Source organism: Marmota flaviventris, chromosome 5, assembly GCF_047511675.1.
Source record: "Marmota flaviventris isolate mMarFla1 chromosome 5, mMarFla1.hap1, whole genome shotgun sequence".
NCBI lineage: Eukaryota > Metazoa > Chordata > Mammalia > Rodentia > Sciuridae > Marmota > Marmota flaviventris.
Window position 1 is genome coordinate 358,781 of NC_092502.1, and position 27,715 is coordinate 386,495.

The following is a 27,715-nucleotide window of genomic DNA, read 5'->3' on the forward strand; positions in this document are numbered from 1 at the left end:
GAGCTAGGGTGTGGGCTAGCGTTTTGGTTAGGATTAGGGCTAGAGTTAGGGTTAGGGTAAGGGCTAGGGCGAGGGTTAGTGTTTGGGTTAGGTTTAGGATATAGATTAGGTTTTGAACTAGGGTTAGTGCTAGGGTGAAAGTTAGGTTTAGTGTTATGTCTAGGGTTAGATTTACAGTTAAGATTAGGGTTAGAATTAGGGTTAGGGCTAAGGTTACCTTTAGAGTTAGGTTAATGGATAGGAATAGATGTCAAGTTAGGGTTAGGATTAGTTTTAGGTTTTTGGTTAGTGTTAGGGTTTGGGCTAGGGTTAGTTAGAGTATAGTTTAAGATTTGATCTACGGTTAGGGCTATGGTGAGGGTTAGGTTTAGGGTTAGGTCTAGGATTAGGTTTACAGTTAGAGTTAGAGCTAGGGTTATCATTAGGATTAGGGTTAGGTTTATTGTAATGGATAATTATAGAGATAGCATTAGGGTTAGTATTAACATTATGATTAGGGCTAGGGTTAGCGTTAGGTTTAGGGATAGGGCTAGGGTTATGTTTAGAGTTAGGGTTAGGGATTTAGCTAGGTTTAGGTCTAAGTGGAGGGTTAGGATTTGCGTGAGGGATATGATTAGTGTTAGGGTTATGCTTAGGGCTAGGTTTAGGCCAGGGATTAGGGCTAGATTTTGTGTTAGGTTTAGAGCTAGGGTTAGGGCTATGGGTATATAAGAACTAGGGTTATGGTTAGAGTTATGGCTATGTCTAGTGTTAGGTTTCTGTTTGGTTAGGATCAGTTTTAAAGCTAATTGGTGTTAGTGTCTGGGTCAGTATTTGGATTAGGAATAGGGTTAGGGATAGAGCTTAAATTAGGATTGGCTAGGTCTAGATGTAGGGTTAGTGTCTGGGTTAGGTTAAGGGTTATCATTAGGGCCAGGGCTAGGTTTTTGTTTCAGTCGCTGGGTGAGAGATGGCTAGATTTATGATTAAGTTTATGTCTAGGGCTAGTGTTAGCGTTAGGTTTAGGTATAGGTTTACGGGTAGGGCTAATGTGAGAGTTTGGTTTATGGTTAGGATCAGGGCTAGGGTTAGTGTTATGGTAATGGTTATAACTAGAATGATGGCTAGGATTAGGACTAGTAATAAAGTTAGGATTTGTGTTAAGCTAAGGATTCGGGGTTAGGACTAGGGTGAGCATTAAGTTTAAGGTTTGGCTTAGGGTAAGGGATAGGATTTGTAGTAGGGTGAAGATTAGGGTTAGGGCTAGTGTTAGGGTTAGGTTCATGTATAGGTTTATTTCTAGTGCTAGTGTTAAGATTCACTTTAAGGTTAGGTCAGGTTTAGACCTATGGTTACTGTTAGGGTCAGAATAAGTGTCAGGTTTGGGTTATGGTTAGAGTTAGAATGAGGGCTAAGGTTAGGACTACTAATAGGTTTAGGGTTTGAGTTAAATTAAGGATTAAGGTTAAGACTAGTGTTAGCATTAGGTTAGGGTTAACTTAGGGTAAGTGATAGGGTTAGAGCTAGGGTTAGGGCTATGTTTAGGGTTAGGGTTAGGGCTAGTGTTAGAATTAGTGTAAGAATTAAAGCTAAGGTTAGCTCTCAGTTTAGAGCTAGGTTTAGGTTAGAGTTAGAGCTAGGTTTAAAGTTACAGCCAATGTATGGACTAGGGTTACGATTTGGGCTAGTTATAGGATTAGGGTTCGGACTAGGTCTAGTAATAGGATAAACCAGCGGAAAATTGGACCCTAGACACAATCCTAAATTTAACAGCATAGCCCTAACCCTAACTCAAACACTAAACCTAACTGTAAACCTAAACATAAACATAGACCTAATCTAACCATAAACCTAAAACATAAACATAGCCCTAATCCTAACCCTAAACCATAATCTAACCCTAACCCTAACCCTATATCTAACCCTATCCATTACCCTAACCCTAAACCTAACCTTAATGATAACCCTAGCCCTAACCCTAACACTAACTCTACCATAGTCCTATCCTAGACCTAACCCTAAAACTAACCCTCTCCCTAGCCATAATTCTAGCTCAAAACCGAACGATTACACTAACCATAACCCTAAACCTAACCCTAGTTCTAAACCTAATCCTAACCATAACTCAAGATCTATTCCTAACATTAACCCTAGTTCTAACCTAAGCTCTAATTTGACCCACTACCATAACCATAAATCTTACCCTAATGCTAACCCTAAGCCTAATCCTAACCCTATTGCTAATGCTAACCCTATCAATTACCCTAAACCTAACCTGAGCCCTAAACTAAAACCTATCATTACCCTACCTCTAACCCTAATGCTAATTCGAGCCCTAAACCTAAATCCTAACTTCAACAAAACCTTAACCTTGACCCTAACCTTAAAATTTCCCCTAGCTCTAAACATTAACCTTACCCGATGCCTAACCCTTACATTAGATGTAGACCTAAACTTAACCCTAAAATTATTTTTAACCATAACCCTAGACCTGATATTAGCCCTAGCCCTAATCCTAGCCTTAATCATAACCCTAACTCTACACCTATCCCTATGCCTACTCTACCCCTCACCCTACCTCTAAACCTAGCTATAACGTCATCCCTTATCCTAAACATAAACCTAACCATAACTCTATCACTAGGCCTAAACTGAACACTAACTCTAGCCCTAATCCTGGCTTTAACTTAACCCTTATCCAAATCCTAACCCTAATCCTAGCCCTAAGACAAACTCTAACTCTCACACTAGCCCTATTCCTTGTTCTAACCCTATCCCTTACTATAACTCTAAACCTAGCCCTAACCTTAGCCCTAAATCTTGCCCTATCCTTAGACCTAGCCTAACCTTTGATCTAAGCCTAACTCTAAATATAACTGTAACCATAAGCCTAAGCCTAACACTAACAGTTGACCTAATCCGAATACTCATCATAAAACTAGTGCTAACCCTAACCATGGAACTCAAACAAAACCGAGCAATAGATATAACCCTAAACCTTAACTTACAACAAACCATAAATTACACCTAGAACAAATCCTAGCCCTAACTCGAGTCCTAACCCTAATATTAAAACTTACCCTGACCCTAACTTATACCCTAACACTCACCCTAGCTCTTAAACACCACTCTTACCTTAAACCAAAACCTAACAGTAATCCTAGCCCTAATTTGAGTCCTAATCCTAAAACTAACCCTGTCCCTGACTCCTACCTAACAATAACCCTAGTTCTAAATTCATCCTAACCTTAAACCTAACCATAAACACTAATTGTAAACACTAACCCTAAATCTAACTAAATTGTAATCCTGATTCTTACATTATTCATTGCCCTAACCCTAACCCTAATGCTAACACAAATCTAGCCATAATCTGAGCCATAAACCTAGCTTTAACACTAACCCTAATCCTAACCCTACCCCTAACACTAGCTCTAACTCTATCCCTAAACCTAAGCAAAACCCTAACCCTAATGGTAACCCTAGACCTATCCCTAATCCTTAGGCTAATCCAAACCCTAACCCTATTAGTAGTCCAAAACCTAGCCCTCATTCGAGCTCTAACCTCTCCCAAACCCTAACGCTAACCCTAACCCTTATTCTGACCATAACACTAACCCTAGGTATAAATCTGATTCTAACCCTAGACCAAACCTTAACACTAGCCTTACCAGTAAACTTATACTAAACCTGACTCTACCACAAGTCCTAGACCTAAACCTAATCCTAAATGTAGCCTTAACTCTAGCCCTAGACCTAAACAAAAACCTAATTCTAGCCCTAAAAATAAGCCTTAACCTAATGCAAAGTCTAACCCTACCCCTAAACATAAACTTAGTCCTAATTCTGGCTTTACCCTTAACCCTAACATTAACCTGAACATGGACCCTGCATTTAACACTAAGCTAACTCTAAACCTGACCCTAACTGAAAATCTAAACCTAACACTAGACCTAGCCATAACCCTAAAACTCCAAGTAACCCTAATCATAATCCTAGCTCTTACATTACCATAGCCCTAACCCTACATCTTAACCTAATACAAAACCTAGAGTGAATCCTAGGCCCCAACCTAGCCCTATGTGTAACACTCACCCTAACCCTAGCCTGAATCCTAACCCTAACTGTAGCCTTAGTCCTAAATTTACTCAATGCCTAACTCTTGCTGTAAATATAAACTTAGACTTATCCCTAACTCTAACACTAACCCTATCCCTAACCCTAAACTTAACCCTATCCCTAAAACTAGCTCTGAACATAAACATTACCCTAACCCTAACCCTAACCCTATTGATAACCCTAGCCATAACACTAACCCTAACCCAAACCCTAACCAGAAAAATAACCCTAGACCTAACACTAAACCTAACACTTGTCATAGCCCTAACTCTAGCTTAAACCCTATCCTGTAATAGAAACCTAAACCTACCCATACCTTAACCTTAACCCTAAAACTAAATCTAACCATAAACCTAAACTTAAACTTACATATAACCATATCCATAATCCTAACCCTTATCCTAACCCTAATGATAAACATAGAGCTAACCCTAACCCTAAACCTAAACCTATCATAATCTTATCCCTAGACCTAATGCTGAACCTAACCCAAAACTTAGCCTTTGCTCTAACTCTATCTCAAACCCTAATCCTTATGGTAAACAAACCCTAGCCCAAACCCTAACCCTAATCCTAGCCCTAATCCTAACCGCAACCATAGCCCAAACCCTAGTTCTGACTCTATCCATTACCCTAACCATAACCCTAAACCTAATGCTAACCTGGCTCTAATAACCTTATATCAACCTTTATCCCTAGCTCTGATTCTAACCTGGACCCTCAACCTAGCCCTAACACTTACTAAATCCATGAGCCTTACCCTTAACCTACCGGTAGGAAAACACTAAGCCTAATACTAACCCTAACCCTAGCCCTAACCCTAATACTAACCCTAACCCTTGACCTAGACCTAAACCTAACTCTAGCCTTAGCACTAACCCTAGCTTAAACCCTAACCCATATCCTAATCTTAACCCTAACCCAAACCCTAGCCTTAACCATAACCCTAACCCTAACTCTAGCCTTAATCCTAAACATAATCCTAGCCCTAACCATAGCTCTAAATCGATCAATTACCCAAAAAAATAACCATAAACCTAATGCTAACCCTAGGCCTAACCCTAACCCTATCCATTAACCTAAAACTAATATGAACCCTAAACCTAACCTGAAGACAAAACCTAACCCTATCCCTTACACTAACCCTAACTCTAACCCTAATGCTAATTTGAGTGCTAACCCTAAACCTCAACCTAATCCAAACCCAAAACCTGACCTGACCATTATAATACCCCTAGGTCTAAACCTGAACCTTACCCTAAACCTAACTCTGAATATAGACCTGGCCATAAACCTTACCCTAAACCTATCCCTAACTGTAACTGTAGACCTGATATTATCCCTAGCCCTAATTCTTGCCATAACCCTAACAAAAATGCTAGCCCTCATTCTAGCCCTAAACCTAGTCTTGATCCTAACCCGAACCCTAACTCTAGCCCTATCCATAATTTTATCCCTCACCCTGTATCTGAACCTAGATATAACCTCAACCCTTCCCTTAAATCTAACCCTAACTCTAACCCTAGATTTAACCCTTACACTAATCCTAGACCTGATCCTAGCCCTAATTTAGCCCTAAACCTAATCCTAACACTAGCACTAATACTAACTATAACTATCGCCCTAGCCCTATTCCTAGTTCTAACCCTATCCCTTAGCATAACCCCAACACTTGCTCTACCCTTAGCCCTAAACCTAGCCCTACCAGTAACCCTAGAACTAACCATAACTCTATAACTAACCCCAACCCTAAACCTAAACCTCACACTAAATCTAGCCCTAACACTAACTCTAATCCTAAAACTAGCTCTAACCTAGTCCCAGCCTTAAAAAACATCGAGCTATAGCCCTAACTCTAACCCTTAACTTAAACCAAAACCTAACCTTGACCCTAATTCTGACCCTAACACTAACTATAGCTCTCAGATCATCCTAAAATTATACCTAACCCTAAAACTACACCTACCCCTACCCTAACCCTAAAAGTAGCCCTAATCACAACCCTAGTTCTTACGTTAGTTGTAGCCCTAATCCTAGACCTAACCTAACCCAAAACCTAGCACTAATCTGAGACCTACACCTGTTTTAATCCTAAACCTAACCAGAGCCCTAACCATTACCATAAACCTAAACCTAACACTAAAACTTGCACTAACGCTAAACCTAACCCTAGTCTTAATCCTAACCATAATCCTAGCCCTAACCCTAGCTCTAACCCTATCCATACCCTAACCATAACCATAACCCTAATGCTAATTTTAGGATAACCCTAATCCTATCTCAAACCCTAACTTTGTCCATTACCCTAAACCTAACCTGAAATTAAAACTAAGCATAAATATTACCCTAACCTTAATAATTACCCTAACGCTAATGAAAGCCCTGATCCTAAACCTTAACCTTTCTCAAACCTTAATCATGACAGTGACCCTAATAATAACCCTGTCTCTATACCTGACCCTAACCCTCAACCTAAACCTTACACTAGAACTAGCCATAAACTGAACCCTAAGACTAAACGTAACCATAAACCTAGACCTGACATTAGGCCTAGCACTAATTCTAACCCTAACCCTAACACAAAACTGAACCCTAATCCTAGCCCTAAACCTAGCCCTAATCCCAGCCCTAAACCTAGCCTTCATACTAACCCTAACACTAACCCTAGCCCTAACCCTATTTTGTACCTTGCCCTAAACCTAGCTATATCATCATACCTTACACTAATCCTAACACTTACCCTAACCCTAAACGTAGGCCTAGCCCTAACACTAACCCTAGTGCTAATCCTTGCACAAATTTAGTCCTAAACCTAACCCTAACTGTAAACCTAACCCTACCTCTCACCCTAGCATTAACCCTAGTTCTAAATCTATCCCTCACCATAACACAAACCCTAAACCTAAACCTAACCCAACCCCATTCCTACTTTTGCCCTAGCCCTAAACCTAGACCTAACTCTAACCTCAATCATATCCTAATGCTTAGTCTAAACCTCACCCTAACACTAGCCCTAACCCTAATGCTAATTGGAAAACTAGCCCTAACCCTAGACCTAGCACTCAAACAAAACCGTGTCATAGGCTTAATGCTAATTCTTAACCTAAACTAAAACCCTAAGATTATATCTAGCCTTAACCACAGCCATAATTTGAGTCCTAAACCTAACTCTAGAACTTACTCTGACCCTGACTCAGACCCTAAAAATAACCCTAGCTCTAAACATCACACTAACACTAAACTTAACCCGAACACTAGACCTAGCCCTACCTCTAACCCTAAAACTAGCTCTAATTGTAACACCAGTTCTTACATTAGCCATAGCCCTGTGCTAACAGAAAAGCAAGCTCTAATCTGAGACCTAAACCTAGCTTTAAACCTAACCCTAAACAAAACCTAGACCTAGACCTAAACCTAGCTCTAAACCTATTCCTTACCCTAAGGGAAACCTTCACCCTAATGCTACCCTACTCCTAACCCAAATCCTTAGCCTACCCCAAGCCATAACACTATTACTAGTACTAACCCTAGCACTAATTCTAACTCTAACATTAAGCCAAATCCTAACCCTAATCCTGACCCTTAATCTGACCCTAACTCTAACCCTAGGATTAAACTGAACCCTAACACTAGCCCTATGGGTAACCCTATACCTAAAACTAACCCTAACACTCGATCTAGGCAAAAACCTAATCCTAAATCTAGACATAATTCTAGCTCTAGACCTAAACAAAAACCTAGCCTTAGCCCTCACAATAACCCTTAACCTAACCCAAAGACTACCTATACTTATAGACTTAAACCTAGTCCTCATTCTGACCATAACCCTAACCCAAAAAGTGTCCCTTTCTGTAAAACAAATCCTACCTTTAAAAATTATGCTAACCCAAAATCTATCCATAACCCTAACAATAGAACTAGCCATAACCCTAACTCTAGGTCTTACATTACATAAAGCCCTAATGTTAGCCCCAAACCTCACACAAAGCCTAGCTCTAAGTGTAACCCTAAACCTAACCCTAGACCTAGACCTAAACCTAACCCTAACTCAAAAACCTTAATCCTAACCCTAGCTCAAACACTAACCATGCCCAAATATAAATCTAGACCTAACTCTAAGCCTAGTCCTAATCCTAACTATAACCAAGGCCAAACCCTAGTTCTAACTCTATCCATTATGCTAAACATAACCCTAACCCTAAAGCTAAACCTATCTCTAAACTTAATACTAACCCTAAACCTAGATGTCACACTAAACCTAACCATTGCCCTAGTCCTAACCATAGCTCAAACCCTAACACTTACCCTAAACCTAACCCTAACACTAACCCTAGGCTTAACTCTAACCCTAACCCTAGCCCTAATCCTAACCATAACCCTAGCCCTAAACCTGTCCATTGCACTAAGCATAAGCCTAATCCAAATGCTAACCCTATTCTGCTGCCTTTCCTATCCTCTACTATCCCCCCTCCCCTCCCCTACCCTCCCATCTTCTCTCTAGTGTCTATTGCAGCAGAATACTATAGACACTAGTATGGCAAAATGTAAAACAGTGGATGTGTAACCGATGTGATTCTGCAATCTGTATAAGGGGTAAAAATGGGAGTTCATAATGCACCTGAATAAAACGTGTGGAATATATGTCAAGAACTATGTAATGTTTTGAACAACCAACAATAAAATCCAAATGCTAACCTTAGGCCTAACTCTAAACCTATCTCTAACACTAAATCTATCCATTTCCTAAAACTAACCTGAACACTAAAACTAACCTATTAATTACTCTAACCCAATCCCTAACCCTAATGCTAAATCAAGCCTAAACCTAAACCATAACCTAAACCAAACCCTAAACAAGACACTTACGCTAACAATACACCTAGCTTTAAACCGGACCCTTTCCCGAAACCTAACCCTTACAATAGACCTAGCCATAAACCTAACCTTAACATTGACCCTAAGAGTAACCCAAACTGACATTAGCCATAGACCTAATTTTCACCCTAAACATAACACAAACCCAAGCCCTCATCCGAGACCTAAACCTAGTCTTAATCCTAACCTGAACCCTAACCCTAGCCCAATCCCTAATTTCAACCCTCGCCCTAGTTCTGAACCTAGGTATAACCACATCCCTTCCCCTAACACTAACCCTAACTCTAATCCAAAACTAACACTAATGCTAACCCTAACCCTAACACTAACACTAACCCTAGCTCTAATCCTAGCCCTAATTGAGGGCTAATCGTAACCCTAACTCTAACCCAACCCCTTAGACTGACTCTAACTCTTGCCCTAGACCTATTTCTAGTACTAACTTTATCTGTTACCATAACCCTAACACTATCCCTAACCTAACCCCTAAACCTAGCCCAAGTCCTAACCCTAAATCTAACCATAACTCTAAATATAACCCTAACATTAAGCCTGAACCTCACCCTACCACTAGCCCTAACACTATCACTAATCCTAAAATTAGTTCTGAACCTAGCTGTAGCTCTAAAACAAAACTGAGCCCTAGCCCTAACCCTAACAATAACCTAACTGTAACCTCAGACCTGACATTAGACCTAGCCCTAATTCTTGCCCTAACCCTAACACAAAACCTAACCTTACACCTACCCATAACTCTAGCCTTATTTCTAGTGTTATCCCTAACCCTAAAACTAACACTGACCTTGACTCTGACCCTAACATTAACCCTATTTCAAATCATCACTCTAATCATAACCTAACCCTAACACTAGACCTAGCCCTAACCCTAACCCTAAAACTAGCCCTAAACGTAACCCTAGTTCTTATATTAGCCATAGCCCTACCCTAACCCTAACCTAATCTAAAACCTAGCCCTAACCCTAACCCTAACCCTAACACTAGCTTTAACCCTAACTTTATTCTAAACCTAATCCTAACCCTAGCCTTAATCCTAACCATAACCCTAGCCCTAACTCTAGCTCTAATCCTATCTATTACCTTAACCCTAACCCTAACATTAATCCTAGGATAACCCTAACTCTATCCATAACCCTAACCGTATTCATTACCATAAACCTAACCTGAACCCTAAATCTAACCATATCCATTATCATAACCCTAAACATAATCTAACCTAATTTGAGCCCTAACCTTAAACCTTAACCTAAACAAACCCTAAATCTAACCCTAAAACTATCCCTAACCATAACCCTAGACTTAACATTACCCCTAGGCCTAATATTACCCTTATGCTAAAAAAAAAAAAAAAAAAAAAAAAAAAAAGCCCTAATCCTTGCCCTATACCTAGCCTTGATCCGAACCCTAACCCTATCACTAGGTCTAACTCTAAGTGAACCCTCACCCTAGCCCTTAACCTACCTATAATATTATACCATACCCTAACCCGAATTCTAACCCTAGCCCTAAACCAAGGCCTAGCCCTAATACTAAACCTAGCTCTAATCCTAGACCTAATTTATCCCTAACCCTAAATCTAATCATATCCCTAGCCCTAAGACTAACTCTAATTCTTGCCCTAGGCCTAGCCTTAGTTCTAACATTATCCCTTACCATGACCCAAAGCCTAGCCCTAACCCTAGCCCAAAAATTAGCCCTAGCACTAAACGAAGATCTAACCCTCACTCTAAATCTAACCCTAACCTAAAACCTAAACCTCACCCTAACACTAGCCCTAATCCTAATGCTAATTTGAAAACTATTCCTCACCATTGACATAGCATTCAAGCAAAACTGAGCTACAGCTCTAATCCTAAACCTTAACCTAAACAAAACCCTAACACTATGCCTAGCCATTAACCTAGCCCTAATTTGAGTCCTAAACTTAACTGTACAACTAAGAATGACCCTGACTCTGATCGTAAAACAAACCTTAGCTCTAAACATTAACCTAACCCTAAACCTAACCCGGACACTAGACCTAGCTCTAACCCTAATCCTAAAACTAGCCCTAATCGTAATGCCAGGTCTTACATTAGCAATAGCCCTAACCCTAACACAAAACCTAGCCTTATTCTGAACCCTAAACCTAGCTTTAACCCTAACGCTAACACTAACCCTAACCCCCTAACCCTAGCTCTAACCCTATCTCATACCCTAAGCCATCCCTCATCCTAATGCTATCCTAGTCCTAACCCTGATCCTTAGGTCTACCCCAAACCCTAACTCTATTACTAGTCCTAACCCTAGGCCTCATTCTATCTCTAACCCTAAGCCAAACCCTAAGCCTATACCTGACCCTTATTCTGACCCTAACACTAACCCTAGGTCTAAGCCTGACTGTAACCCTAAACCAAACACTAACACCAGCCCTATGGGTAAACCTATAGCTAAAACTAATTGTAACATTAACACTAGACCTAAACTTAATCCTAAATATAGCCATAACTCTATCCATAGCCATAAACAAAAACCTAGCTCCAGCACTAACAATAGCCATTAGTCTAACACAATGACCAACAATACCCCTAGAACTAACCCTAGTAAAATTGTGCTCCTAACCGAAAATCCAATGCTAACCTGCACACCGACCCTTACCCTAACACAAACCCTAGCTCTAAACCTTATCCTAGCCCAAACCTTCCCTAACACTAGACCTATCCATAACCCTAACCTTAAAACTAGCCATAACCATAATCCTAGTTCTTACATCACCCATAGTCCTAACACTAACCATAAACCTCCTCCCAAAACCTAGCCCCAAATGTAGCACTAAAACTAGCTGTAAGCCTAATCCTAACTTTAGCCCTAGCCCTAACCCTCACACTTGCCTTTCCCAATATCATAGAAATTTGAAGAAAACTAGGGCCACACTGGAGCTCTCTGTGCAGATGGAAGGCTCGGCTGTGTGCTTGCTCTCGGCTCAGTGGGAACTCAAAGGTCTTGGCTGCATATGTTCTCTCAGCTCAGATGGAAATCTCAGCCTTGTGTGAGCTCTGGGCTGCAGGTTCGCTCTCAGCTCAGACAGAAGTCTCGGCTGTGCAGGCGCTCTCTGCACAGAGGACAGGTAGCACAGAACACAGAAGCTTTGCTTGTGGGTCACCAGGCCAAGATCTGGACATGGCCAAAAGTCACCCCAGAACCACACACCTCACCGAACACCCTACACAGGTAACAGATGGGATGCATCTTGGAAAACCTTACTCACCATCTATCAGTGACCACCATGGCTACCAGCTCAGTTCTGAGGCTGCTCAGGTAGCCGGTTTTCAACTCCCCTACCTCCAGCTGTGAAAACTCAAGATTTTTCTCACGAGATTTTTTTTTTTTTGGGGGGGGGGCGTAGCTATCAATACAGAACAGCAACTGTACAGGTACCTGGTTTCCAACTCAGAGACTAAGAGTAGGGAGGCTCCAGGTAGAAGCTCAAGCCCTCTCAAACTGGCTACCTCCACCACCCTTAGCACAGAGACTCAAGCTAGGAATACACAACTCCACCTACTGGAAGAAAACAGAGTTCTGAGAGACTTTTCTATTCTCGCTCTTCTCCTCTATTCTCCTCTACCCTTCCCCCTCTGGCCCTCACAATCTCAACATACGTGAAACCAAGAACTTTGCATGAAAATGGACTTTAAGAACTGAATCATCAGAATTTTTTAATATAGGGGAATTGCATAGGCCCACCTCACCCCCCCAGGCTTTATTTTATATTATTTTAATTCTCCCTCTCTTTCTTTCTTGTTTTTTTTTTTTCTTCTTTTTTCTTAATCCCTTTATCCCACTTTCAACCTCCAAATTTTACTATTTATACATAGGATAATTTTATGAATACTGATAAGGAATTTGAATGTATACATTCTTCCATAAATTACCCCTGTCTATTCATTACAGTTCTCCTCCAATTTACTAAGATAGATTAATCTCATACCCTCACTCCTTTCCGCCTTAACATAGCATCCTACCCCTGACCATCAGTTCTCTATACACCACCAGAAATAGTATGTCTTTTATGAATCTAATGACTATATTCTAAATAATAATTGAAGCCAACATCTGTAGACATAGAATCTAAATATAAATGTATTTATAATGGTTAGGCTTAGGCTTTGGGTTATGGTTAGATTTAGAGTCAGGATTTGATCTATGGTTAGGGCTAGGACTGAGGATAGGGCAAGGGTTAGGACTAGGTTTAGGGATAGGTTTAGGGTTAGGGTTATGGTAAGCTATAGGGTTAGAACTAGTGATAGGCTAGTGTGAGAGTTAGAGTTAGTCGTAGGGCTAGGGCTAGGGTTATGTTTAGGGATAGGGTAAATTAGGGCTAGGTTTAGTGTTAGGTTGAGACCTCAGGTTAGGGTTAGTGTTAGGGTTATATGCAGGTTAAGGGAGTAGGTTATAAGTAAGTTTTGGGGTAGCGTGAGGGTTAGTATTAGGGTTAGGGCTAGGGTTAGGGTTATGGTTATGATTAAGGCTAGTCTTAGGGCTAGAATGAAGGCTAGTGTTTGTGTTAGGGTTAGGGCTAGTATTAGGGCTAGGGCTAATGCCAGGTCTAGGGTTACAGTTAGGGATAGATTTAGTGTTAGGTTTATGGATTGGTCCAGTGTAAGGGTTAGGTTTAGGGTAAGGGTTATTTTTAGTGCTAGGGTTATTATTAGGGTCAGGTTAAAATTTAGGATTTAGGGTTTTGTTTATTTTAGAGGTTTAGGGCTTGAATTAGTATTAGGTTTAGGGTGAGAGTTAATGGCAGAGTTAGGTTTAGGGTTTAGATGTGGTTTAGTGTAATGGATAGGGTTAAGGTTAGGCCTATTGTTTAGCATAATGGTTAGGGTTATCTTTAGGGTAATGGATAGGGTTAGAGCTAAGATTAGGGCTAGGAATATGTATAGGATTAGGGATTTTGTTTAGGTTAGGGTTAGGTTTAAATTTAGGGTTAAAGCTAGATTTAGGACTAGGATTAAGCCTAGATTTTGGGTTAGGTAAGGGCTAAGGTTAAGGCTCCGGGTAATGTATGAAGTAGGGTTATGAATGGCACTAGTTATAGGGTTAGGGTTAGGGCTAGGTCTAGTGTTAGTGTTAGGTTTATGGCCGTGAAAATATTTAGAGCTAGATTTAGTGTTAGGTTCAGAGTCAGTGTCCATATAACCTTTTAGGTTAGATTTAAGACTGGAATTAGAGATAGGTGTAGGGATAGGTGTAAGGTTAGGGTTTGGTTTAGATTAAGGGTTAGGATTAATGCTATGGCTCAGTTTTGTATTAGGGCTAGGGGTAGGGTTAGGGCTTGTTTTAGGATTAGTTCTAGGGTTAGGGCTAGTGTTATTGTGAGGTTTACGCTTAGGTTTAGGGTTAGATTTAGAGTTAGGTTTAGATCTAGGGTTTGAGCTAGGGTGAAGGATAGGGTTAGGGTTAGGGCTAAGTTTAGGGCTAGGTTTAGGGTGATGGTAAGGGATTGGTTTAGAACTCACTATAGGGCTAGGGCGAGAGTTAGAGTTAGTCTTAGGGCAAGGGTTAGTGTTAGGGTTAGGCCTAGGGTAAGGGCTAGGGTTAATATTAGGTTTAGGGTTATGGTTTTGTTTAGGGTAAGGTTTGGGATTACAGCTAGTTTTATGGCTAGCATGAGGGTTATAATTAGGGTAAGTGTTATGTTTATGATTAAGTTGAAGTTTATGTCTAGCATATGGGCTAAGGTTTGTGTTAGGTGTAGGATTTGGATTAGAGCTAGTGAAAAAGTCAGGTCTAGGGTTACAGTTAGGGATAATTTAGGGTTAGGTTTATAGCTAGGTCCAATTTAAAGGTTAGGTTTATGGTTAGGGTCAAGTTTAGAGCTAGGGTATTATTAGGGTTAGGGTCAGGTTTAGGGTTTTTGTTAGGTTAAGGTTTAGGTTTAGGGTTCGAATTCGCATTATTGTTAAGGATAGTGTAATGATAGTTTTAGGTTTAGGGTTCAGGTTAAGTGTAGAGTAATTTATAGGGTTAAGTTTAGGTATATGATTAGGGATTGGCCTAGGGTTAGCATAAGGTTTAGGGTTATCTTTAGAGTAATGGATAGGTTAGAGCTAGGGTTAGTGCTAGGTTTATGCAAAGGATTATGTCTAGGCTTAGGGTTAGGCTTAGGCTTAGGGCTATGGTTAGGATTTGGATTAGCTTTAGGGTTAAAGCTAGGGTAGACCTTGGATTAGGGCTAGGTTTTGCAATAGGTTAGGGCTACAGCTAATGAAAGAACTTGTTATGATTCAGGCTAGTTTTAGGGTTAATGTTAGGGCTAGGTATAGTTTTAGGTTTAGGTTTAGGTTTGGGGTGGTGTTTAGAGCTAGGGTTACTGTTAGTGTTAGAGTTAGAGTTAGAGTTAGATCTAGGGTTAGGTCTAGAAATAAGGATTTGGCAAGTGTTATGCCTAGATTTATGGCTATGTTTAGGGCTAGGGTTAGGGTTAAGTTAAAGGATATGGTTAGAAATAGGGATAGGGCTAGTGTGAGTGGTAGAGTTTGTCTTAGGGCTATGGTTAGTGTTAGAATCAGGGATAGGGTTAAATTAGGGCTAGGATTAGGACTAGGGTTAGTGTTCATCTTAGGTCTAGTGTTAGGGTTAGGGTTAGGATTAAGTTTAGTGTAAGGGATGGTGTTATAACTAGGTTTAGTGGGAGGGTGAGGGTTAGAATTAGGTTAGGGCTATGGTTAGGGTTAGAGTTATGATTAGGGCTAGGTTTAGGGCTAGGATGTGGGCTAGGGTTTGATTTAGGTTTAAGGCTAGGATTAGGGCTAGGGCTAATATCAGGTCTTGGGTTATGGTTAAAGATAGTTTTAGTGTTAGGTTTATGGCTACATGTAGTGTAAGGGTTACTTTTAGGGTTAAAGTCAGGTTTAGAGCTAGAAGTATTTTTACAGTCAGGGTCTCGTTTAGGATTTGAGATAGGTTAAGTTTTAAAGTTAGGGCTCAAATTAGCATTAGTGTTAGTGTTATGTTAATGATAGGGTGAGGTTTAGAGTCTAGGTTTTGGTTAGGGTAATGGAATGGGTTAGGATTAGCGATAGGGTTAGGTTTAGGACTAGGTTTAGCATTAGAGGTAGGGTCCTGTTTATGGCAATGCATAGGGTTAGAGCTAAGGTTAGGGCTAGGGTTATGTTTTTGATTAGAGCTAGTTTAGGGTTAGGATTAGGGTTAAAACTTGGGTTAGGCTCGGATTAGGGATAGGTTTTGTGTTAAGTTAATGCTAGAGTTAGGGTTATGGCTAATGTAAGTACCAGGGTTATGTTTAGGGCTAAATTTGCAGTTAAAGTTAGTGCTATGTCTAGTCTAAGGTTTAGGTTTAGGATTAGGGTTATGTTTAGAGCTAGGGTTAGTGTTATGGTCAGAGTTAGGGTCAGGGTTAGTTTTAGTGTTCAGTTTAAAACTCAAATTAGGGCTAGGGTTAGGTTAATGGTTTGGTTTAGGTTAAGGTTTCGGGTTAGGGCTATCTTTCAGTTTCATTTTAGGGCTAGGGCATGGGTTAGGGCTACTTTTAGGATTAACATTAGGGTTAGGACTAGTGTGAGAGTTAGAATTAGTGATAGGGCTAAAATTAGATTTAGGGTTTCTGATAGGGTTAAATTAGGGCTAGGATTAGGGCTAGCGTTAGGGTTTAGTTAAGGCCTAGTGATAGGAATAGGTTAGGTTTAAGTTTAGGATAATGAATGGGGTTATAGCTAGGTTTAGATGTAGGGTGAGGGTTAGAGTTAGGGTTAGGGCTAGCGTAGGAGTTAGGGTTATGATTAATGCTAGGTTTAGGACTAGGATGAGGGATAGTGTTCATTTTAGATTCAGGGCTAATATCAGGTTAGGGTATGGTTAAAGATATTCTTAGAGTTATGCTTATGGCTACATCTAGTGTAAGTGTTAGGTATAGGGTAAGGGTCAGGTTTAGAGCTCAGGGAATTATTAGGATTAGGATTTGGCTTAGGTAAGGATTTAGGTTTACAGCTCAAATTAGCATTAGTGTTAGGGTTAGGGTATAGTTAGGGTTTGTTTAAAGGTTCAGGTTTGGTTTAGGGTAATTTATATGGTTAGAGTTAGAGATAGGGCTAGGGTTAGGCTTAGGGTTAGCATTAGAGTAAGGGTTATGGTTAGGGTAATTGATAGGGTTAGAACTAGAGTTATGGTTAGGAATATGCCTTGAGTTAGTGTTAGAGTTAGTGTTAGAACTAGGTTTAGGGTTAGGTATAGAGTTATGTTTAGCATAAAGGTTAGGTTTTGAGCTAGGGTTAGGTCTAGGTTTAGGGTTAAGTCTAGGGATAGGATTACGGTAGGTTTAGGTTCATGGTGGTGTTTTAAACGAGATGAGTGTTAGGATATAAATCATATAAAAGGTTAATTTTAACATTATGATTAGGACTTGAATTAGGGCTAGGGTTAGATCTAGGTGTAGTGCTAGGGTTTGGTTTAAGTTAAGGTTAGTGTAGGCCTGTTGCTCGGTTTTGTTTTAGTGCTATGATTAGGGTTAGGGCTAGTTTTATGATTAGCTTTAGGGTTAGGGCTAGGGTTATTGTTAGGTTTAGGATTAAAGCTAGATTTAAGGCTAGCATTAGGGCTAGTTTTTGTGTTAGGTTTAGGGTAACAATTATTAGGGCTAGGAACAATGTCAGGTCTAGGTTTATAGTTACTGATATTTTTAGGATTATGTTTATGCAAGGTCAAATTAAAGTGTTACTTTTAGGGAAAGGGTTAGGGTTAGGTTTAGCGTAAGTGTTATGGTTGGAGCTAGATTTAGGGCTAGGGAGAGGGTTAGGGTTAGAGCAGGTCTAGGGTAAATAATAGGGCTAGGGATACGTTTAGCATTAGGTTTAGGGTTAGGGTTACGGTAATGGATACAGTTAGATCAAGGCTTTGGCCAATGATTACAGTTAAATTTCGGGTTAAATTTAGGGTTAGGGATGGGCTATGTTAATGTTTAGGGTTAGGATTAGGGCTCAGTTTTGAGGAGAATTAGAGTTAGAGTTACTTTATTCAAATTTCTTTGATACAATCCAGGATTCATCTTTAAATAACCTTACTCTGTTTCCCAGATTTAGGCCTTTTGGTTCAACTGTTTTGTGTCTGAAACAGTTAATGTTTTCATTTGACTTCATTTTGACCTATACGAGTAAATGTAAATGGACCTGGAAATCAAACAGAGTTTATATTAGCTGCTTGAAACTGCACACACACCCTCAATTCTTAGTGGGGGACACTCTGGTATATTCCTTGTGAGTGTAGGCCTAAGCTGAAGCATGCAAAGACAACTTTATCCGAGAGCCCTTTAGGAGAAAGCAGGGAATATGCATGCACTGAAATTCCTCCCATAATTATTTTGTCAGATTTGTTTGATACTGAGTAGGATTCATTAATTAACTTTCCCCACAAAGCTCTCCAAGTCCGGGACTTCTAGGATCAATGGTTCTCTAATCAGGTTGGGGTTTTGTTAGATTTAGAGTTAGGGCTAGGTTTAGATGTAGTGTTAGGGTGAGAGTAAGTTTTGTACAAATTACTTTGGTACTTGGAAGGAGTCATCATTTACCTAGCCTTAATATGTTCCTCAGGTTTGGGCCTTCTCATTTCAATTGTTTGCTAACAGGGACACTCTGTATTTTAAGGTTTTACTTCATATTGACCTATATAGGTAAGTGAAAATGGAGGTTGAAATCAAACTGAGTTGGTGCTAGCTGCTTTAAACTTCAAACACTGAATCATTTCTCTGTGGGAACTCTCTGGATCTTCATGAAGGTAGCCCTATGATGAAGATGGCCAAACAACTTTATCTGAGAGCCCTTTAGCAGAAAACAGAGAAATATGCATGAACTGAAATACCACCTCAATTATTTGGTCATATTTCTTTGATACTGCATAGGATTCATCTGATAGCTTAGCCCACTAGGCTTCCCAAGATTGGGATTTCTAGGATCATCAGTTTTTCAATCAGGTTAGGGTTTATGTTAAGGATAGTGTTAGGGCTAGTGTTAAAGCTAGTATTAGGATTTGAGGTACTTTTTTAATAAAAATTATTTGATACTGGGCAGGATTCATTATTTTCTTACTATACTCCACCTGTTTGGGCCTCGTAGGTTCAAGGGTTTACTGTAATGAACAGTTTGTATTTTAAATTTTTAGTTCATTTTGTCCTATGCAGGTAAATGGAAATGGAGTTTAAAATCAAACAGCATTGGTGATATCTGTTTGAAACTTCACACTCCATCAATTCTCTGTGAGCAAACTCTGGTTTGTTCTTGTGACAGTAGGCCTAAGCTGAAGCATGTAAAAACAACTTTATCCAAGAGTCCTTTAGGAAACTGGGAATTATGCATGTACTGATATAATCCATCAACTTTTTGGACAGATTTCTTTGATACTGCACAGCATTCATCCCTTAGCTTTCCCCACTAGGCTGCCCAAGTTTGGAAATTCTACGGTCAAAGGTTTATAAAAATGTTAGGGTTAGGGGAAGAGCTAGGGTTAGAGCTAGTGTTAGGGTTAGAGTTAGTTTTATTCAAAATTCTTTGATACTTGTCAGGATTTATCTTTTAGCTAGATTTACTCTGTTCCCTAGATTCAGGCCTTCTCCTTTCACAGGTTCGCTGTCAGAAACATTTTGTATTTTAAGATTACACTTCATTTTGACCTATATGGGAAACTTAATGGAGTTGAAAAATCAAACAGGGTTTGTGCTAGCTTATTGAAACTTCACACACTCCATCAGTTCTCTCTAGGGACTCTGGTATGTTCCTTGTAAAAGTATGCCTATGCTTAAGCATGCAAAAACAACTTAATCTGAGAGCCCTTTAAGAGAAAACAGGAAAATATTCATGTATTGAAATACCTCCTATAATTATTTGGTCAGTTTTGTTTGATGTTGGATAGAATTCATCACTTAGCTTGCTCCATAAGGCTCCCCAAGTGCGGGAAGTCTAGGATCAATGGTTCTCTAATCAGGTTAGGGTTAATATTAGGTTTAGGGTTATGTCTAGGGCTATGATTAGAGGTAATGTTAGGGTGAGAGTTAGTTTTGTTCAAATTTCTTTGATACTGGGCAGGAGTCATCTTTTATCTAGCCTTTGTATGCTACCATGGCATGTTCTTCTCAATTCAATGGTTCACTATCACACTTTGTATTTTAAGGTTTCACTTCATTTTGACACCTATGGGTAAATGGAAATGCCGGTGGAAATCAAACAGGCATCCCTTCCCCTTCTCCCGTTTCCCGACGGTATTGGGTTACCCTGGATGTCAAATTTTGACCTGCACTCACTGCTCCAATGATTTCCTTTATGACATCTAGGACAAATTCCAGGCATCCCTCTGCCAGCATCCTCGCTCCTTTCCGGGCAGTTTCTCCTTATATGTCCCTCTTTCCCACACTTAAAACACCCCTTAGAGCAGGTTCCCCTGTTGTCAGATTTTTGTATTCCAGTCTTAAGGGCAGCAGCCAAAAACCTGACCAGTAATATGAGGCCCATGTATATCTTTGCATGCTCGAATCATGTCATCTATACTTTTGGCCCGGGAGGACTTAATAGCATTTTGGCAGTAAGTGTTAGCGTTTTCATATGCCAGTTGTCTAATAAGTGGCATAGCCTGTTCCAGATTAGGGAATATTTTTTCAGCCGCCTGCATTAGGTGGGCTATAAAGTCCGAATAAGGTTCAGAGGGCCCTTGAGAGATCTTGGAAATTTTTGCTTCAGTCTTAGAAAGGGGCAGGGCTTTCCAGGCATGGACCGCAGCTGAGGCTATTTGAACAAAACCACCTGGGTCATAACTAATTTGTTGGCCTATGGTGGCATACTGCCCAGTTCCTGTTAACATTTCGGCATTTCGCCGTTGATGGCCCGCATTCAGGTTAATCTGAGCCAGCTCGCGGCACCTTTCATGATATTCAATTTTCCACAATAAGAAATCCCCTCCAGATAACACAGCCCTGCAAAGGTGCTGCCAATCATTAGGTATTAGTTGACTGGCTGAGAAGGACTCGAAGAGGGTCAATGTGAAAGGGGCATGAGGTCCATAATTAATGACCGCCTCCTTAAGCTGTTTTATGTCCTTGAAGGCTAGGGGGACATGGGCTCTGGCCGGCTGTCCATCAGCATCGACGTTTTCAATCATTGGAAAAACCTGAGCCCCTCTAGAACCCCAGTGGACCCCAGCCCGTCTAGTAGGGGCGTCCTCATTCCAATCAGGATTATAGGGAGGAGGTGTGGCAATTGAGGGGGCCCTAGGCACCCTCACATTTGCTCTTTTAAGGCGATGTTCTAGTTCCTCTATCTCCCTTTCTAATCCCTTCTCTTCCTCAGAGAGAGAACTGAGGTCCTCAGGATCCTTTTCGGGCTTAGAAATCTGGAGGCGTTTCTTACCCCCTGAGCCCGAGTCCTCAAGGGGACCCTCATCCTTTAAGGATTCTGCCATTTGCTCTTCCTGCACCTGATTAAGGGCCTGTTCACATTCAGCAAGCTGATCCTTGATCTTTACTTTATCTGTTAATAAAGCATCCTTTACCAACCTCCATAAGGAAAAGGTGGCAACCGGGACACTGTCCGAGCCCCGGTCCCTCAATAATTTCTGAAGGTCATGTCTCACCAGGTCCCAGTCACTATTATTGAGAAATCCACCTGTCAGAAACCAAGGACAAGCCTGGGCAATAATTTAAATGAATTCGGTTGCAGTCTTAGTTTTTATTCCTGTTCCTTGTGTATTTAACAGCTTTTTCAGTTCGTTGGCCAGACGAACCTTCACTGTTGAGTTACCCATGGTACGTACCCTGTCTCTTTAAATTATCTTTAAACAAATCCTCCCCCTTCTTTCTGAGAAGGTGAGCCCCGTCCGCTTACCCCTGCTTTCCGGATCTCGGTGGGAACCTCCAATTTCCGCGTCTCGCCAAGGGAGCCGAGTCCGGCGAGGGACAGTGAGGTTAAAAGACACACAGGACACCAAGGTTCTTCATCCAGGAGTCAATACCCTTTATTGCTAACACACCTTTTTTATACCCCAAGCAGCAGAAGTGGAAAACTACCCAAAAGCAGGAGGGAGGGGGGAGAAATTTAGTTTCAACATCTATTATTGTCAGGTACCGAAACCTCCCTTAACAAGAAGTCCATCAGAACGGAAAAGGTCAAGGCATTACCGTGGGACACATATGTCTCAGACGGACAAGCAGGAACAGAAAAACCACAAGTTCGCCATGGCCTTGTGAGCTGGCCACACTGGCATGCAGAACAAACTAGTGGAGGTTGGGCTCCAGGGGCCAGAGAGGACCTGCTGCAAACACTCTGCCCTAACCCTAATACTAACCCTTGCCCTAGCCCTAAACCTAGCCAAAATCACATCCCTTACCCTAAACGTAACCCTAACCATAACCCTTGTTTGCACAATTGCCCTATACTTACCTTTAGCGTTAACACTAGATTGAAAACTAACTTTAAATCTAACCCTAACTCGATGCCTATGCCTAAAACTAACCCAAACACTGATACTAATTCTAAAACTAGCTCTAACCCTAGCTGTAACTATAACCTTAGCTGTAATTTAGCCCTATCCCTAACCCTAACCCTAATCCTAGCCCTAAGAATAACTCTAAATCTCACAATGGCCCTATCACTCATTCTAATCCTCTCCCTTCCCATAAAACTAACCCTATGACAAATCCTAGTCCTAACCCTTGCCCTATCCTTAGCCCTAGCACTAACCTTAGATAAAAACCTAATTCTTAATTTAACCCTAAACTGAAGCCTAAGCCTAATTCTAAGACTAGCGCTAACCCTAACACTAATGCTAAAATTTGCCCTAACCATAACCCTAGCCCTAAAACTGAACTGAGCTAAAGCTCTAACCCTAACCCTTAACCTAGACCAAACCCTAACCCTACACCTAGCCCTAACCCCTTCCTTAATTCGAGTTTTAAGCCAAACTGTAAAGCTAACCCTGACCCTTACTCTGACTATAACACTAATCCGTGGTCTAAACATCACCCTAATCCTAACCATAAACCTAACACTAAATCTAGCCCTAAAACACTAAAGTTAGCCATAATCATGACCCTAGTACTTACATAAGCCATAACCCTAACCCTAGCACTTACTTAACCCAAACCTAGCCCTAATCATAACCATGACCCAAGCCCTAAACTGATTTCTAACTCTATTCATTACCATAACCATAACCATAATCAAAACCCTAATGCTAATTTGAGCCCTAAATTTAAACCTTAACCTATCCCAAACCCTAACTCAGAACTTGACCCTAATAATACCCCTAGCTCTAAACCTGACACTAACCCTAAACCTAACCCTTCAAATAGTCTTGATCATAATCCTAACCCTAAAACTATCTTTAACGATAATTCTGGACGTGAAATTAGCCCTAGCACTTATCATAGCCCTAACCCTAAAAAAATGTACCCTAGCCCTCATCCTAGCCATAAACCTAGCATTTATCATAATGCTAACAATAATCATAGTCCTAATCCTAATTATAATCTTCACCCTACCTCTAAACATAGCTAAAAAGCCATCCCTTACCAGAAATTTGGCCTAATTCTAAACCTAAACTCTAAACCCTAACCCTAACCTTAACCCTAAGCTTAAACTAAACACTAAATCTAGCCCTAATCCTAGCCCTAATTGAGCCCTATTTCTAACCCTAACCCTAACCCTAGACCTAAGACTAACTCTCACCCTAGCCCTATCCCTAGTTTTAACCCTATCCTTTACCATAACCCTAAACATAGCCGTAACACTTGCCATATCCTTAGTTCTGTCCCTAGCTTTAGATCTAACTCTATATCCAAATTTAACCCTAAACCAATCACTAAGCCTAAGCCTAACACTAACACTAGCCCTAATCTAACCCTAGGACTAAAACAAAACCAAGTTTTAGCCTTAACCCTAAACCATATCTTAAACCAAACCCTAACACTACAACTAGACCTAACCCTAGCCCTAATTCGAGTCCTAACCCTAACCTTAACACCAACCCTGACCTTGACTCATATCCTAACACTCACCCTAGCTCTAAACACCACCCTCACCTTAAACTGAACCCTAAAAGTAACCCTAGCCCTAATTCGAGTCCTAACAATAACCCTAACACTCCACCTGACCCTGACTCCTATCCTAATATAAAACCTAGCTAAACATATCACCCTAACCTTAAACCTAACCCTAACACTAAATCTAACACATATCCTAACACTAAAACTAACCATAATGGTAACCTTAGTTCTTACATTAACCATTGCCCTAAACATAGCCCTAACCCTAACACAGAACCTAACTCTAACCCTTGCCCTAAACCTAGGCCTAACCCAAAGCCTAATGCTAATCCTAGCCTTTATTTAATCCTATCCTAACCCTAAACCTAGCCATAAGACTAACTCTAACTCTTGCCCTAGCCCTAGTCCTAGTTCTACCCTTAGCATTATTCCTAACCCTAGATCTAAGTCTAAGTCTAAATCTAAACCTAACTCTAAATTTAACTTTAACAATAAGCCTAAAACAAACCAAAAACACTACCCATATCCATAATGCTAATTGTAAAACTGGCCCTATCCATAGCACTACCCATAAACCAAAACCAAGCCACAGCCCTAATCCTAACCCTTAACCTAAATCAAACGCTAACCCTACAAATAGTCCTAAAACTAAGTCTAGAACTAACCCTGACTCTGACACTGACTGAAACACTAATCCTAGCTCTAAAAATCACCCTTACATTAATAACATTAATAACACTACATCTAGACTTAACATAATCCTAAAACTAGCCTTAATCAAAACCCTAGTTAATACATTAGTCATTGTCCTATCCATAGCATTAACCCTAACACAAATTCTACCCCTAATCCGAGCCCTAACCCTAGGTTTAATCCTAATGCTAGCCCTAACTCTAACCCTAACACTAGCCCTATCCCTAACTCTAACCCTATTACTTACACTAAGCCAAACCCTAACCCAAAGGCTAATGTGAGTTCTAATCCTAATCCTTACCTAACTTAAACACTAACTATATTACAAGTATTAACCCTAGCCCTCATTCTACCTCTAAACCTAACCCTGACCCTCATCTGACCCTAAGAGTAACCCTAGGTCTAAACCTGACCGTAACCATAAACCAAATCATAACACTAGCCCTACTGGTAACCCTATACCTATACCTAAGCCTAACACAAGAACTAGACTCAAAGCTAACCCTAACTCTAGCCCTAGACTTAAAAAACAAACAAACAAACAAACAAACAAACAAAAAAAAAAACTAGCACTAGCCCTACAATAACTCTTAATATAAAACAAATACTTACCCTACTCCTACACCTACACCTAGTGCTAATTCTGTCTCTAACACTAACCCTAACCGTATCCCAAAAACTGACCCTGATTCTAAAACTGAACCTAGCTTTAAACCTGACACTCACCCAAAACCTAGACCTAACACTACACCTAGCCATAACCCTAACCCTAAAACTACCCCTAATCATAACCCTATGTCTTACAGTACCCATAGCCCTAACCCTAGGCCTAAACTAGCACAAAATATAGCCCTAATCCTAGGCCTGAACATACCCCTAAGCATAACCCTAAATTTAACTCTACCCTAACCCTAAACCTAAGCCTTGCTTTAGACCTAACCCTAGCTCAAAGCCTAAACTTTTCCCTTAACATAAACCAAGTCCTATCCCAAACCCTAACCTAACACCAGCCCTAATCCTAACCTTAACCATAGACCTAACCATAGCTCTAATTATATCCACTACCCTAACCCTAGCCCTAATCCTAGTTCTAAATCTATCCATTACCCTAACTATAATCCTAACCATAATATTAAACCTAGGCTTAACCCTAAGCCTATCACAATCCCTAAACCTATCCATTGCCCTAAAACTAATCTGAACCCTAATCCTAAGCCTATTCATTATCCTAACCCTAACTCTAACACTAATGCTAATTCGAGCCATAAACCTAAACCTTAACCTAAAAAAAACAATAAGCTGTACACTGACCTTAATAATACACATAGCACTAAACTTGACCCTTACTCTAAATCTAACCCTTACACTAGACCTAACCATAAACATAACTCAAAAAATATTCCTATCTGTAACCCTAGACCTGACATTAGCCCTAGCCCTAATTGTAGCCCTAACTCTAACACGAACACTAACTCTCATCCTAGATCAAAACCTAGCCTTAATCATAACCCTAACCCTAATTCTAACATATTCCCTATCCCTAAATATAGTTATAACCACATTGCTTACCTTAAACCTAACCCAAACCCTAACCCTAACACTAACTCTAGCCCTAACCTTAACTCTAGGACTAACCTCAACAATAACACTCCCACGAATTCTAAACCTAATCCTAATCCTAGTTTCAAGACTAGCCCTAGCCCTAGCCCTAATTCTAACCTTATCACTTACTATAACCTTATTCCTAGCCATAGTCTAGAATAACACTAGCCCTGACCTTAAACCTTGCCCTAACCCTAGATCTAAACCTAACACTAAATCTAACCCTACTTGTACAACTAAACCTCACACTAACACCAGTCCTGACCCTAATGCTAATCCTAAAACAAGCCCTAATCAAAGGCTTAGCCCTAAAACAAAACTGAACAATAACACTAACCCTAAACTTTTACCTAAACCAAAGCCTAACTTTACCTCTAGCCCTAAGACTAGCCCTAATTCTAGTCATAATCTTAACCCTAAAACTGCTTTTGAACCTGTCTCTGACATTAACACTAACCCTACCTCTAAACATCACCCTAAACCTAAAACTTACTCTAACATGCGAACTAGTCCTAACCCTAATTCTAAAATTAGTTCTAATCAAAACCCTAGATCATACACTAACGATAATCTTAAAACTAATGCTAACCAAAACCTAGCCCAAATCTGAGACCTAACCCTAGCTTTCAACCTAACCCTAACCATCACACTAGCCCTAAACCTAACCCAAACCCTAGCTGTTATTTAGATCTAACCTTATCTTTACCCTAGCCAAACCCCAACCCTAATGGTAACCGTAGTCCTAAAACTAATCTTTAGTCTAACCCAAAATTTAACCCTATTACTAGTCCTAACCCTAGCACTCATTCTTGTTATAACAATAACCCAAATTCTAACGCTATCCCTGACCCTTATTCTGACCCTCAATCTAAACCAATCCCTAACACTAGCCCTATCCATAACCCTATATCTAAATGTAACCTTAATACTAGACCTAGATTAAATCTAATCCTAAATCCAGACATATCTTTAGCAAAGACCAAAACAAAAACATAGCCCTAGCTCTAATGATAACCCTTAACCTAAGCCAAACACCAACCTTAGCTCTAGACCTAACCAATCCTAATTCTGGCTCTTGCCCTAACCCTAACCCTTATCCAAAGACAGACCCAGACACTAACACTAATCCTAGCTATAAAACTGACGCTAACCGAAACCTACCTACCATTAGGCCTAGCCATAATGGTAAACATAACACTTACTTTACCATAGCACTAAAACTAGCTCTAAACCTAACAAAATACCTAGCCCTAATCCTAGGCCTAAATCTAGCCCAAAGTGTAACCCTAATCCTAACCTAAACCTATTCCTTATCCTAAGCCTAACCCTCATGCTAACCTTAAAACTCGCCTTAATCTTAACACTAGGTAAAAACAAAATCAAACACTAAACATAACCGTAGCCCTTTCC

At 40.3% G+C, this 27,715-nt stretch overlaps 1 protein-coding gene across 1 annotated transcript in view; it reads right to left on the reverse strand.

Annotated features, from left to right (window-relative positions):
* LOC139705818 (uncharacterized) overlaps positions 1 to 27,486 on the reverse strand; it is a 49,560-nt gene extending 22,074 nt beyond the window's left edge. Inside the window, 3 exon segments of the mRNA XM_071612724.1 lie at positions 20,775 to 20,890; positions 21,101 to 21,632; positions 27,471 to 27,486. Of these exon segments, the coding sequence (XP_071468825.1) occupies positions 20,775 to 20,890; positions 21,101 to 21,632; positions 27,471 to 27,486 (664 nt within the window).
* Between the last annotated feature and the right edge of the window lie 229 nt (positions 27,487 to 27,715).